This window comes from Meriones unguiculatus, assembly GCF_030254825.1.
Source record: "Meriones unguiculatus strain TT.TT164.6M chromosome X unlocalized genomic scaffold, Bangor_MerUng_6.1 ChrX_unordered_Scaffold_31, whole genome shotgun sequence".
Lineage (NCBI taxonomy): Eukaryota > Metazoa > Chordata > Mammalia > Rodentia > Muridae > Meriones > Meriones unguiculatus.
Window position 1 is genome coordinate 3,199,066 of NW_026843707.1, and position 14,806 is coordinate 3,213,871.

General features: G+C 36.9%; 1 protein-coding gene across 10 annotated transcripts in view; it reads right to left on the reverse strand.

The window, feature by feature from the left end:
• The window catches only part of Dmd (dystrophin), a 2,365,055-nt gene that overhangs the window by 177,391 nt on the left and 2,172,858 nt on the right, over positions 1-14,806 (reverse strand). For 7 of the 10 annotated variants that reach the window (XM_060376797.1, XM_060376795.1, XM_060376794.1 and 4 more), the window contains one exon: positions 4,073-4,134. In XM_060376797.1, coding sequence (XP_060232780.1) covers positions 4,073-4,134 — 62 coding nt within the window. Of the gene's footprint in view, positions 1-4,072; positions 4,135-9,347; positions 9,771-14,806 lie in introns of those variants that run through there. The other 3 variants (XM_060376798.1, XM_060376799.1, XM_060376800.1) reach the window with 3 other exon arrangements.

The window sequence follows — 14,806 nt, forward strand, 5'->3', positions numbered from 1 at the left end:
ACTTGGGATGGAATACAGCTCCTCAGGTATTCTAGGCAAACAATGTACTGCTGAGCTGCATCCCTTGTCCCTTTATTGCTAAAATATTTAAGCCTGTTGTGTGTTTGTGTGTGTGTGGACTAACTAGTGTGTGTCTAAGTATATAGGTAATTAGATGATTCTGTTTTTCTATTATGAATTTTCATTCCTTAAAGAATTGTAGCTACAGAGACACTAAAGAATGAGATGGGAGACATCAATGCTAAAACATTTTTGCTAATTGAAGAATACATGTTCATTGTAGAAAATTAAGAGGAAAGAATAAAAAGAGAATATCTAGAATCTATTGACTATAGATGTCTAATATTAATATCTCAAGTAACATCTTAACTTTCAGCATTTAATACTCATGTGTTAGTTTCCAGTACTTAGAAAATATTTTGACTTTTTGATTTTGATTTTTTTATATCCAAAAAAGCAAAAATAACTGAACTCTTTTAATGGTGACACAGAATTAATCAATGTATGTTGAAAATGTGGCCTGGGATTGTGAACAAATTAGAAAATGAAAACTTCCTTAGAAGTCGGTATACTTAAGAATGTGTAGCATTGCATTTTTATGGTGAGCCACTGTAAGATATTTGGAATGGGGGTACAGAGTGGGTAAAGGCAGTCTTGGCATTGTAAGTATGTCACCACGGAAACGAAGTTCAAGCTCTCTCAGGAAATATAGCTAGATAAACTGTAAAACATATGTTACATCAGACTACACAACCAATTTTCCTTTCATGAACTGAGTACATCTGAAGACTGAACCAACCATTTTATTAGCTCAAAGCAACAACTTAGAACTAAAGGAATATCTCTTGAAGAAGGAAAAATAAAAGCCAATAACTAAAAGTTAAAACCAAAGCTTTTTTTTCTAAGTGTTCAAAGCCAGATCATTATAATCTGTGAAAATGAGAAGAGCAATTTTGCCATTAATTATAAGAGACACCACCAGAACTGAAGGCATAACAAATGAAACTGATCATTCCATGGATAAAAGGAGAACCAGCAGCCTAAGAATTTATCACATCATTTTCAAAAACACCATAATTTGTTCAAAAACTGTCATTCATTTAATCTATCCTTAGGTAACTGTGTATGTATTTATAACAGGTATAACAATATATGTGTATATAATAAATAATGATAGAACTGTGTGTATATTTATAACCAACATGGGCAAACTTTACTAAGATAATAATACCAATGAAATCAGAAAACTCACTAATACCTTGGTCAATTGCTAATATACCCCAAATCTTGATGCAAACCACTTTGAATCTGAATTCAATGTTTGGAGAAATGTGAATATTAATATCATCTAGCATACAGTTATATTGCTAGCTTGGCATATGGGTATGATATACATGTGTAGTCCCTCAATAAATGAAAAATGTTACATGATGAGCAATCATTTAGATTAAAAAATCTATCTTATTACAAAAAACGTCCTTGGAAATACTAGCTCTGAAAGCTGAAAGAAACAATTTCATAGGGATTTGAATAGTTATATTGCTGCATTTATTATATGCAAATCACACCTCAATAAAGTTGATTTAATAAAAGAGAAAGTTTGCAATACATAAGCTGTAAAATTCCCTGCAAATATAAAATGCCATTTCCTTCAAAGTGCAATGATTATCCCAAGGTCATAAGCTGTGCCAGATTATAAAATATGGATTTACCAACTATTCAAACTACTGAGAAAACTTGAAAATATGATTACATGTGTATATGGTTCTTATAAAAGATAAAAAACATCTATGCAAAATCTATATGAGAGTCTATAATTAGTTTGTCAATCATGTTTGTAATGTCTCATTACAGAATAAAAGTGATAGAAATATCTTTAATAGTGAATCACTCATTTAAAAATATAGAAATATGTGTATATTTGTGTTGGGTGATGGGGATCAAAGCAAAGGCTTCATAGATAACAGTGAAATGTTCTACCATTAAGGTACATGTCCAGTCCAATATACTTGTTTTTAAAAGGAAATTATGAAGGTACTAACCAGCTTATTAAACAGCTAATTCTAAGGAATAATTAATAAATGATTTGAGTCTTTAAGGATTATCTGTATTTTTAAACTTTAAAAGTTTAACATGTTGATTCTGTATTTTTTTTTTCAAGTAAAGTAAAACTAAAGATCATGGTAACTAAAGTAAAGTTATAAGTGAGCTCTGTAAATTACACATGACATTCAAGTTTTCTATATGTGGTACAGAAAAGTCGACATTATAAGTTGAACTCATCTGTGGGCCTGAAAATATAGTGCTTAACATTAACTAATCTTAATTTCATTTATTTTTAATTTATAAACATAACTGCACTGAAATGACATAATATTACTTGAAATGTTTTGGAAATCTCTGGCTAGTAGATTACAGCTGATTTTTTTTTTCTTATGCTTTCTACTTGTATTTTCCTGAATTTCTGGAAAAAACATGTTATCACTTCTACTTTTTTAAAACTTTTCTTTTTTTTTTTTTTTTACACAGGGCCTCACTAAGTAATTCTGGCTGGCTTGGAACTCTCTATGTAGACTAGGCTGGCTTTGAACACACAGAGATCAGCCTGCCTCTGAGTGCTAAGTTTAAAAGATGTGCTCTACCAAGCCCAGCAAAATGCATTTTAAAACACTGTTCTGTTGTTTTATTTTGTAGCTAATGAATTCTCCTGTACTTTCTTTTCCTCCTGCATTTCTTAATGCTCTAAGCCTGCAACTCATCATCCAATGAGAACTATGGCAGACAATTCATAGGTGTGACTCTTCCCCACCAAACATAACCCTGCACTCATATACATAATAAATGTGTAAAAACGCATGTGAAAATGCTCTGATTTCCATGGGCTTCTTCACATTAACTTGATTTTTGCACTTTGTGGGGCTTTTCTTTGTTTGATTGCTTGCTTGCTTCTTTACTAAAACAAGAGGTCTCACTGTACTGCCTTGGCTAGCCTCGAATGTGCAGTGTAGACTAGGTTGGCCTCCAATTCACAGATACCTGCTTGCTTCTGCCTTCCGAATGCTGCAATTAAGGGCATTCATCAACCACTCTACCCACTCTGCCACTATATATTAACATTAAGCACTATGCATTCTTAATTTATAATGTCAAATAAAGGGGAACATAAAAGTAAAGAATGCATGATTTTTTTTTTAAGTAAGACAAAATGATAGCTAAAAAGCTAGCCACATCACAGAATTCAGTTGAGATTAACCGCTACAAGCTAAACAGAAGGAATAAACAATCAACTACTAGAGAGTGGTATTATTTTTTTCATGCAGTGTGTCTGGTCAAAACGTTCCAAATTTTGGCTAAAGAGATGGCTCACCATTTAAGAGCACTCCTGGCTCTTTTAGAAGACCCTGTTTTGATTCCCAGCACCCACGGAGAAGCTCACAAATGTCTGAGTTTTAGAAGATCAAATGCCTGCTCTGGCTTGTTCAGGCAACATGGTATACATGGGTGTTCAGGAAAAAGCCCATATATACAAAATAAATATTAATAAAAAAACTTTTAACATTCAAAATCATGAAAGTTTAAAACATGCCAGGCTTTCAAAAGAACAACCAACTAAATAAGGTAGAGAAATTACTTAAATGATCACACTACTAACCTGATAGGAATTGTGAGCACTGGAAAAGGGGCAGAAAATCACTTTACACGAAGTTTGTGCTTAAGTAAGAGCTATCATTGGGTTTCACAAGGAAGAAATCGACAGAAGTGACTTAAAACAGTTTTCTTTATGGTAAAAAAAAAGTTTCATAAATTCCAAGTGCATTTCCATCCTTCTAGGTAGCAAATAAAGCTATACAGACTTTTAGGTATACTGAATTTTCAAGAATCAGTGAAACTGTAAAGTTATTTTTTAGATGGGAATGAGAGTATCTGCTTGATAACTATGAATATAAGAGCACAGCTGTTTAACCTTGAAGCAACCTCCTGATATAGTCACACAACAAATGGCTTGCATATTGCAAATTAAACTTAAAGTCACCTGGCACTTAACATGAAGGAAACACAGCCATGTCCTTACCTAAAGACTGGTAGAGTTCTGTCATTTTGGGGTGGTCCCAACAAGTTGTTTGAGTCTCGTGGCTAAAACACAAAATATAATGACACACGTTAGAATCTACAATGATCAACAGCAAAAGAATGACAAACAGCTTTACTTCACATTGCTACTTTCAAGGACTTCTGTAGAGTGGTTCTAACTATCTTGCAAACAAAAAAGGCTCCTTTGTTTTCAAAGGTAAAAGCAACACTAACATGATTAGTTCCAGAATTTGTTTATTTTTCACACCCACACATTGAATGCACTACTGTTTTTTACAAAATTGACATTGATCATGCTATATTTGCAGTAATCAAAGATCAAGATTGCCTCAGTTCTCCACTGTGAAACATGAGAAAAAAACAAAACAAAACAAAACAACAACAAAAAAGCAATTGTCATTCAGCTCTGTCAGTTCCACAACTACAAATCAACTAATTTCTTATTTGTTTCCTTGGCCCTTATTCCATTATTCTTTTTTTTTTCTCCAATGTCAGACCTCATGTTGGTGACACCTGTGTTCCATTTCATCTTAAGGCATATCCAGAACCCAACTAATACATCACATCATTCCTCCTTCTTCCCATTACTTTTGGAATGTCTTTTAAACTTGCTACTCTGTACACTACCCCACATCTTCCTATATTTACTTAAACGTGAATGAAACATTTACACTTCTCCATTTCTTAAAGTGTGGTTTCCTACACAAAAGGAACAAAACACCTTTGTTCCTCATTCAATTATACGAACAAACCCAAGAGAGATAACAACATATACTTTTCCTTTGGCCCATCTACATAAATCACCTTAGCATCATATTTCCTGTTTTCAGAGATTACATGGTGAGCTTTTGTAGAATAAAAAATGCAGCTTGGAACAATATTTTAGCATTCATTTGGTGAACCGAATTACAATCTTTTAATGGGAAATACAGGGAACAGAGTTGGGAAAAAGAGATTAAATTTGGGCATTCCAAGTGGTACAGAGGACCCCACACAAAAAGAAGAATTTGTGGAAACCATAATATCAAATGCACTCAGCATAGGTTTTGAATTTTAGGGCTTTACAACCCAGAGGTAGTGTAATTTGATGCAGGTGGACTCACCAGGTAAAGAGACAAAGGATTCACTGACATTGAGAACAGATGCATCTGAACACATAGTCATTTTGCTATCATGTGGTCCCCAAATTTCCATCCATTACAATATAGATGTAATGCTTAAGAATGATCCTTCTCAAAGAGCAAAAACTATATTCACCATGCATTTGGTTAAAAAGAAGTCAAAAAGAGAAACATTTCAAGTTGATTAATATAATCATATATATCATAAAGAGTTATGAAAACTGGCTAAACAGCACAACTTCAAAGACCATCCTCCCTGTGAGATTTACAGTTCAGTAATTGAGCTATGCAGGCCACTGGAATCAGTTTGCAAGAAAAATGTTCACTTGTGAATGGCTGTTTCACTCCCTCAAAATTTGTTCATTTCTGTTTTACTTTTCTGCAGAGAAAATTCGCATTTGAGGAGTGTCAATCAGGGTCATCAGCTGAAGGAATGTAACAGAGTGACATGAAAATCATGGGAAGTAAGAAGAGAGGCAGTAGATACTTTAGAAAGGTTTGGGAAAGCCCATGACCAAGCTGATTTATGATGTAGAGACAGGGAAGGTGGTACTGGTGCTTTATATGCATAGCACAAGGAGGCTGCAAGTTGCAGCTTCATGGAAAAAGTGTTGCTTGTTCTCGAGTGATTTGTAGCCAAAAAGTGACTGTGCCTAACAGTTCCATAGACAAGGGCTCCATCCTGAATTCCAGCTTCCTCCCTTTCCAAAGCCCATCAACATGTGAGCACCAGTCAGAGAAAAGGGAAAAGATGAACATGTCCACACATATGGCCCTTAATAGACACACATCGCAATAACAAAGCCCCATGTCCAGGACATTGTGTCAACATCTTTAATGGATCTGCAGGAAACTGTTTGGCTAAGCTCATAAACCTGGTCAGACAGCAGGGACACACAACCACTCTGAAAAGCATCCATCTAAAAGATTTCAGATAAGAGAAACAGGGCAAAGAAATAAACTTGTAGCGAACAGAATTCAAAAAGGAAAGAGAAATGTGCGTACAATTTCAAGCAAAATTCCAGAAAGAGAACCAACAGGAGCTTGATGTAGATCCCCATACCCCATGTCCAAGAGACAAACAAAGCAAAACAGAGAGCAAGCTCCTGTTTATCAATGTACCTACATTTCTAGCCTTATAATGACAGTTACTGAGTGGGTTAAAAATTATAAAAAAGGCATTAGAATGTGTATTTTATTCCATCGTTCCTCAACAAAATTTCCACTGTGAGATTACAGAAGAAACCGCCAGCTCCCATTCCTCCCTTTTGCCTTATACATTTGATAGGTGATATTCTCCCAATTAACCTACAATTTTAAAGCATTTGAATAAAATAGGTAAAAGAACTACTCAAATAATTCCTGAATCAACCTTCTTTTATCTTCCTTCTCTTCAACACACAAACCTTTCCTTTTCAAGCAATACAAAGTAACTAGAAAGGCAGACTTGATTTCACCTTTGCAGTCTTAGCTTTGCTTCAACAGCAAAGCAGCACTAAGGATGGGGAAAGACCAGAAGAGTAAAGGGTGTGACTGCTCAAATCAAAAAGAGAATTCTTTCATCATTTAATGCTAATATACTTGACTTCAAGATGGGTAATTCACATTTACCTTGAATATATACCGATACAGAGAAAAATATGCTGTGTTCTTTACCCATCAGGAACACACTCTCCATATATATAAATATATATATAATATAGATTATATATATATATGATTATATATATATATAAATCTCAAAAAAGACGTTCTGAAACCTGTTCACAAGTTATTGGGTACATCTTTGTTGAGCCTTGCTGAGAACAATGATGTTTAATGTAGACCCCAAGTCCTTGGGTACATTAACACTGGCACTGACTACAATCCTGAAAATCTTCCTCAAATTTTTAAAGCATGCTATTGATTCTGGCCCTGCAGATTCCAAAGGCTGTCATCAGATACACCTCTCTAAGTAATTTTCAAGCTAAGCTGCCCCCCATATATGTACTCTTTTCCTTTTATTTGTTACCACGCTATAAATTAAATACTAAAGCACTGGCTATGACAAAAGACCCTAACAACTCCTACTTGTCAATAAGCAGAAATTAAAGCATTACTCTCCTGAGCACAGGATTGACCTCATTTCCTACCACAGAATTTAAATTTCCATTCACCTTTTTTTTTAAGTAGTGGCAAGGTTATTTATTATAAGCACCTCAGAGCTGTTCCTGATGTCAGTGCTAGAATAATCAGACTTATTGGAAATGCTTTTGTAGTTTCTTAAAAGCAAACATTAGACACATAAAAGTAACAAATATCTAAGGCATTCACTGAGGAAATGGCAGTTGCCTAATTAAAGTAAGATTTCTGCTGTAACCACTATCATTTGGTACTGAAAATATTATATATCCTCTCCACTCTTTCCCAGGGTTGAACTAATCACACTGTGCACAAATATAAAAAAGTAGCCTTCTCTCGTGTTTTGTATTAGATTAGGGTTTGGTTTCATATATGATCGGGAGGGAGCACAAACACTCACACACACACACTCTCACACACACACACACACACAAACACACACAGTTTTCCCTTTAATCTGGTGATATGACTCTAGAGGAACCTTGGCATTTGCATGCTGAATTGTTGAACTTGGCTAATTCTGCTGGAATACTGGTAAGGTAAGGATGGGAAAATATATTTAGAAGTTCCTGCTACTGTGGGGAATGGACTTCAGTGGTTATGTGTCAATCAATCTAAGAATCAGAAATCCTATTTCAGTTCTATTTCTTGTTCTCAGAGACATTTAACATTTCATTCTGTTTGGCTCAACCTAGGGCAAAGAACAGCCGTGGTGGCTGTTCCAGCTGTTACTTGCCCTCCTAGTTCTATTTGCTTTTCAAGGTTTACCTCCCTTCCACCCTCAACTTTGGCCAAGGCAATTTCACTTCAGGGTCCTGTCCAATTCAAGATCAAACAATGACTACTGAAACCAATTCCACAGTGCTCAAGGTTCAGAAAGCTTCCATATAACCCTGTTGTTTTATTTGCTTCTTTAAGAGCAAAGGTATCCTCCCTGGTAGGTTTGGAACAAGGAAATAAAAATATCTAGGCAAAAAAAGATGATGGGGTGACAAGGACAGACATGGGGAGTAAGCCCAGGGACCAGGAAGAATATTTGTTAAAGAATGTAGATTGTTCTTTAAGACTTTAGTTTCTTACTTAAACCAAAAGATGGATTTTTCCTTGGTACTGAAGCGTTTTATAATTAATACTATGCCTTCATTAGACAATTAGACCCCTTCAATTTAAGTTTAAACTTAACTTCACATTTAACTGAGATAAGCAGTGTGCCTTGCCATTTTCCATTGCGATCGGATTAAGAATGACAAACTTTGCTTGATGATAAGCAGATAACCTGGAGAAGCAGAGAAGATACCCTGAAATGACTCCATACTGAACCTTAAAAAGAAGCCCAAGAAATAAATCAGTAATAATAGTAATAATAATAATAATAGTGCATAAAAAACCTCCAGCCCTCAAGCCTTTCTTTCTTCTCTCAGTCAATTCCTTGACTGTCTAAGCTTTAATTGTTCTTGTTTTCTTTATTTCTCCAAGTCCTGAAACATAGAATAAGCACAGAAGAAAACACAGCGAGGGAAATATCATTTGGAATCCTCGGAAGAAATCAGGCATAAAGTTGACCTTTTGGCACTTAGCAGTGCAATGCAAGGTAGAACCGCTTGCTCCCCTTCCTCCTGCCAGGTCCAAAGACGATTTGGGGGAACAGCCTGCCTGGTTCACGTCCACACCGGCAGTCCCGGAAAGGAGCAAAAAGCTCCCTGGGCCCGATCACCGCAGGAAGAACGAGCTGTCCCTCTCTGGGCAAAACGAGAAATCCGCTTCAGCTCTCCCAGCCTGTCCCAGCAGCCAGGAAGGAGCTGGCTGGCAAGCAGGGTGGAAGCCCGGAGGACGCACCTGCAGAGGCTCCCAGGACTGGCGGGAGACCTGCTCCAACGCTCTGGGCAAGCCAGTACCAGCCAACACCAGCTAGCACTGCCTCTGATCCAAGTTTTGCCTTCTGGCTGCTGCTTGTGCCACAAGTGCACGAATTGCAGGGATAAGAGGGGGGTTCGGGGGCCGCGATCTACTTACCCTTTGAGCTGTTCCCTCATGATTGTAAAGGGTTTCTGTGGCAGTCAGGGGCAGGCGCTTAGCGTGGAGGAGTAAGCTTGCCTGAACGGCGGGGCTCCCCGAAAGTCAAGCGCCAAGCGCCGCCGCCCAGACTTGCAGCCTAAAGCACTGCGGAGGATCCGGCGCTGGCTGGGGGGCTGGCGAGCGGGCCGGATGGAGAGGGGGAGCTGTGTGCAGACGGGGCGGGGCCGGGAAGGGCTCCTCCCCCACCTAAGGACCTAGGAACCTGGATAGCCAGGCATAGGGTAATCAGCGCTTTCAAAACAGAACAGAAATAGAAAAAAATAAAAATAAAAATAAAAAGACGTAAAGAAAGACCTAAAGGAGTTGAAGGTAGACCCACGAACCTGGAAGCCACATGCACTCTTGCCATCATCCCTTTAAAAATACTCTGGTAAGACTACTTGTTGCCTAAATAAATGACCTAGGTGCAAATGACCTCATCGCTGATAATTAGTGTGTGGGCTTGGAGTTTTCCTTTTAGAAAATGAAAGAAAAAAATAATCACATGAGAAAGTATTCACCTCCCTCCTCCACCCCTTCTTCCTCAATTGAAAATTAAAGGAGTAGGGCAGAAAAATATAAAATTCAAAATTATTCTGAGTTACACTGGATTCTCTCATTTTCTTAGCTTTTTCTTTTTTCTTTTCTTTCTTTTCTTCTCTTTTCTTTCCTTCTTTCTTTCCTTCTTTCCTTCCTTTTTTCTTTCTTTCTTTCTCCTTCTTCTTCTTCTTCTTCTTCTTCTTATTATTATTATTATTATTATTATTATTATTATTATTGAGACATAATCACCTAGTTCTGACTGTGCTGAAACTCAATATATATACCAGAGTGGCCTCGATCTTACAGAAATTGGCCTGTTTCTTGCTCCCCAGTGCTAGGATTAAAGGTGTACACCACAATGCTCAGCTACACTGGATTCTTAAAAAACATGTATGTTGGTAATATAGCACTGATTTTTAAAATACACTTTTAGGACTAACAGCTCCACCATTGCCTACAGACTTCTTAGAAATGAAAAACAAAACAAAACAAAACAAAAACAAAACAAACAAACAAACAAAAAAAAAAAACAGGGCCCCAACCTACATCTACCAAACCAAAAACGGAGCACACTGAATTTTGGAAGGGGAAGATATAGCTTCACAGGACAGTGCCACCAGGGGTTTTGTCTTGAAGTATTAGGGAAAATTTGGAAGGCTCTCTTTTCCAGTAAAGCACTGGATTTGAAAAGTAGATAGACCTTGATGGCTTTGTGTGACTCACATCAGAAGCTGCAATAGGTAGGTACAGTTTAACTACACACAACTGTTTTGAGTTTGGAAATATTCACAATGGAAGGAAGCCTTTATTAGCAGAAGAAGTTTACATAATCTTCACTTTGTATATTAGAATCCAAGGCATTAGTCTGTGTCTTCCTTGCCTCTATTTGCCTTTTTATCTTTCACCCATTTGTTTCTCACTCTTCTAGTGAATTCATCCCTTTAAGCCTACACTTTATATGTATTTTTAAAATTATTTTAAGTATCTTTTCTCCCCTCAACATTTTGTATTTAGATTGTTTGGGCAGAAAGACTGGCACCATCAATTTCTATTTACTGGTATGTTACACCACAGCAAAGAGGCAGAAATTGAGAAAGTAAAAGGGAATTGTAAGTTTCTTTATTATCTCTGACAAACCAGATAAAAATGTAAATGTTATCATTAAAGATATGTGGCTGTAGGTAAGACAAGTGTTGCTATTTTAAAGCAAATATGTCATTTTTGGCATTTCTCTTCAAAGACTCAGTCTGGTGTTTGCTAAGCTTTAGCAATTTTGAGCTAGTGAACTGAAGAGGAAGCTGCTATTGTGATATAAGGAAGGCTTACTCAGACTTCTTTGGGGGTGAAGGTATCACTAGGCCTAAAACTAGATTCCAGGTCTGCCTCTATATTTCTCTGGAGTACAGGGACTAGTGGCCTTTGATGAGAAAGTAGTAGCCTTTACAATAAATCAGTCAGAGTAATCATCATGTCAATGCAGGATATCACTTAAATATTGTTTACTTTAAGGAGAAGATACAAACCTCACAGCCTAGACACTTGTAAATAAAAGAAATCAGTTCACTAAAGATCGGAAACCTCTGTGTGATGAGGCTTGCTGTAATTCAGTTTTCTTTGTTTTCTGTTGGTTGGTTGATGTTTTACATTTAAGGGAACTGCTCAAGATTCAGGAGTTCTGCTGTTTCTCTAAACGATAAATGCAAAAATCTAGTTTCCCACTGTCCAATTACAGAACTACTAAGAATGGTTTGTCAGGGAAAAGACAAAGAATGGAAAGCATAGAATCACTATTCAGATACTTTTGGTAGATGGCAATACTCAAAAATATACCATCAAGTTCTTTCTTAGACTGGAGTTATAGGCACTTAACCACTTGTTCTAAAAGCTTGGTATTATTTTAGAAACTACTGAAAGGATTAGTACTGAAAGAATGACATGGGTATCACACTGACTCTTTTACAATTGATTTCACATGTGAGTTTTGCTTAATAAGGAAAGATTGCTTTTAAAAGCACTGGGTTGTTTTATCTTTATTTTATTTGTAAACGCTATAGTGATACCATATATTGCTTATTTATAGTAGCTGTTTTATATTATTCTTAATTTTGGATGGCATGGGAAAATTGAACTTATAGTATGCACTAAGCTATGTCACAATTGTCCCTTATTATTATCAACATTATTATTGTTGTTTTATTGTGATTTGAACTATAGACCAGAAATGGACCTGGAGTTCTGTCACTCCAAGAAAATTAAGTTGAAAACCAGACTGCAGATCCTCCCTTGACTGAACTTGTTGTCCCAACATCCTAACTAGAACATGGTGGTGCCAGAGCTGGAATTGGAGAGCCTGTTTCTAAGAGTTATGATATTCACTATTTTGCTGCTCTGCCACAGACACAGCCTCTCTCATCATGAAAAATGTCTTTGTTTTCTTTAGCATGTTCACAAGCAAGCTACTGATAGATGAGAGCAAAGGAGAGTCAACTTGGTAGAAATAGCAGTAAAAATGGAATTAGACATAATGGGATTAAGAAGGCGATTCTGTAAATGTTCCTATAGCTAAATCATCAGTCTTTGAATCACTTAAACTCGCTAGTACCTTCGAAAAACAAGTTCTCTAACCTAAGAGACTGGGCTGCATATTTCCCTCCTTTCTTCTTTCCATGCCTATTCTGTGTTCTCTTCTCTGCTCTGTGCCCCTAGGAGGCTGAACCTCTTTAGAATCAGGCTCTCTTGCCCTTTGATTTCCTTTCACTTTCAACCAATAGGAGACAGTGATGAAAGGCCTATGGAAGAAGATGAAAGAGAAGAAAGCAAGTGATAGCTAGGCATTTATTTTTCAAGCTCTCTCCTGCTGAACCCTGGCCTGATTGAATCTAGGTGGGGTTTTTTTGTTGTTGTTGTTTTGTTTTTACTTGTAGCCACAGGTCTTACTGTGCAATCTCCCTTCAGGCCCAGATTTCTCCAAATGTCCCAAGCCATTCCTTCCCTTTGCCCTTTGCACATTTTTGAAGTTTTAATATTCTTTTTTTTTTGGACCTACCATGCCCAAATCTTAGAAACAGCTTTTTCCTTATGCTGTCTTCAAGTATGCCTGTTTAATGTACCATATATTTCCGTAAGCACTTATCAAAAAGAAACCTTTCCAACCTAAGTCACCTACTAGAGCAATAGATTATACACCAAGTAGGGATATGAGGTAGACAGCAAACCCAGTTTCAGCCCCTGTGGTAGAAAAACAGACTAAGCAGTCATTGGACATTTTTTTTATATTAAAAATCCTATTAGGCCCACAAGCAGCCATGTCAAAACCAAAATGGTAATATGAATAGGTAAAAAATATACTCTTTTCTTTCCAAGAGCTTTGGTGGTCTACTTGCCTTCCGGAGGGAATGTCCACACAGAGTTTATAGAAAAAAGAAAGAAAGAAAGAAAGCACTACTGTGAAAATCTGCACTTAAAAGGTATATGGGACCTTCATCAGAAAGACGAAAGAATGTATCTACTAATGTGGCTTTACCAAATTTGTCATTAGAAAAGTCACTAGAGTAATGGCATGATGGCTGGATCAGCAGACTGCCTGGAATTAGACTACCAGTTACAAGCTTACTGCAATATAAGGCAGATCGTAGCAGAAGGATAAGAAATGGTAATGTAAAGTAGACATTAAGTAGTCTCTGACTGAGTAGATATTTAAATAGAGAAGAAAGTAGCATGGCAGTCCTAAACTCACTAGCATCAAATGAGGAGTGTTAAAATGTTCCAATATTCTACACCCCTCCAGGAACACACATACTCTTACATTCTAATTTAATTGGTCCTAGACATTGCGATTTTTAAGGTTTTCCAGGAGAGTCTAACATACAACCAAGAATATGGCCTTGCCTTGGTCTATTACTGTGAAGAGCCACCAGGACCAAGTAACTCTTACAGTAGAAAGCATTTATTTATTCATTTGTCTATGTATTTATGTGTGTATGTATTTATTTATATTTTGTTGTTGTTGTTGTTTTGATTTTCTAAGACAGGGTTTCTCTATATAGCCTTGGCTGTCCTGGACTCACTTTGTGTACCAGGATGGCCTCGAACTCACAGTTATCCACCTTCCTTTGTTTCCTTGAGTGCTGGAAAGCATTTAACTGGGGGCTTGTTCATAGTTTTAGAGGTTTGGTCCATTATCAGCATGGCAGAAACTGACAAGCATGGCTGAACACAGGCAGAAATGTTGCTGGAGAAGTAGGTAAGAGCTTCATCCTGATCTGCTGGCCAAGACTCTGGGCTTGCTATGGGCGTTTGAAGCGTCAAATCCCATTTCTAGTTATATACTTCTTCCAACAAGGCCAACCTTCTTAATTGTTCTACTCCTTTTCAAATAGTGCCATTCTCTTATGACTAAGTATTCAAATATAAGAACCTATGGGGGGATTCCTTTTTGTAAACAACCACAGGCCTAATAGCCCAGAGGGGATCCCAAAACTGAGTGAATAACATTTGCCAAGCAAGAAATGTCACAACAGGATAAAGGATGACACTACAGATAATGACTTAAATATTGAACATGATTAGGTAAAGATAGTTGTGTGGTGTAAAGAGTGAAGGTGTCTACAAGGCAGTTGTTGGAACTTAAAGGGATAATAGTTTGGATTAGAGTTGCAGATTAGAAAAGTCAAAATGGCAGTATTGTAGGAATGATCGGTTTTGATATACACATTTGGTGGAGAGTATATTCAATAAGCCAGGTACAGGCCAAGTACAGAAGCCAGGCTGCTGTAATCTTCCTCAAGTACATTTTTTTAAACCTTTTTAGGCCACTTGTCATTTTTACTATTACTCCGAAGTTGGCAGTGTAAATCTGACGAGTAGAATAAGAA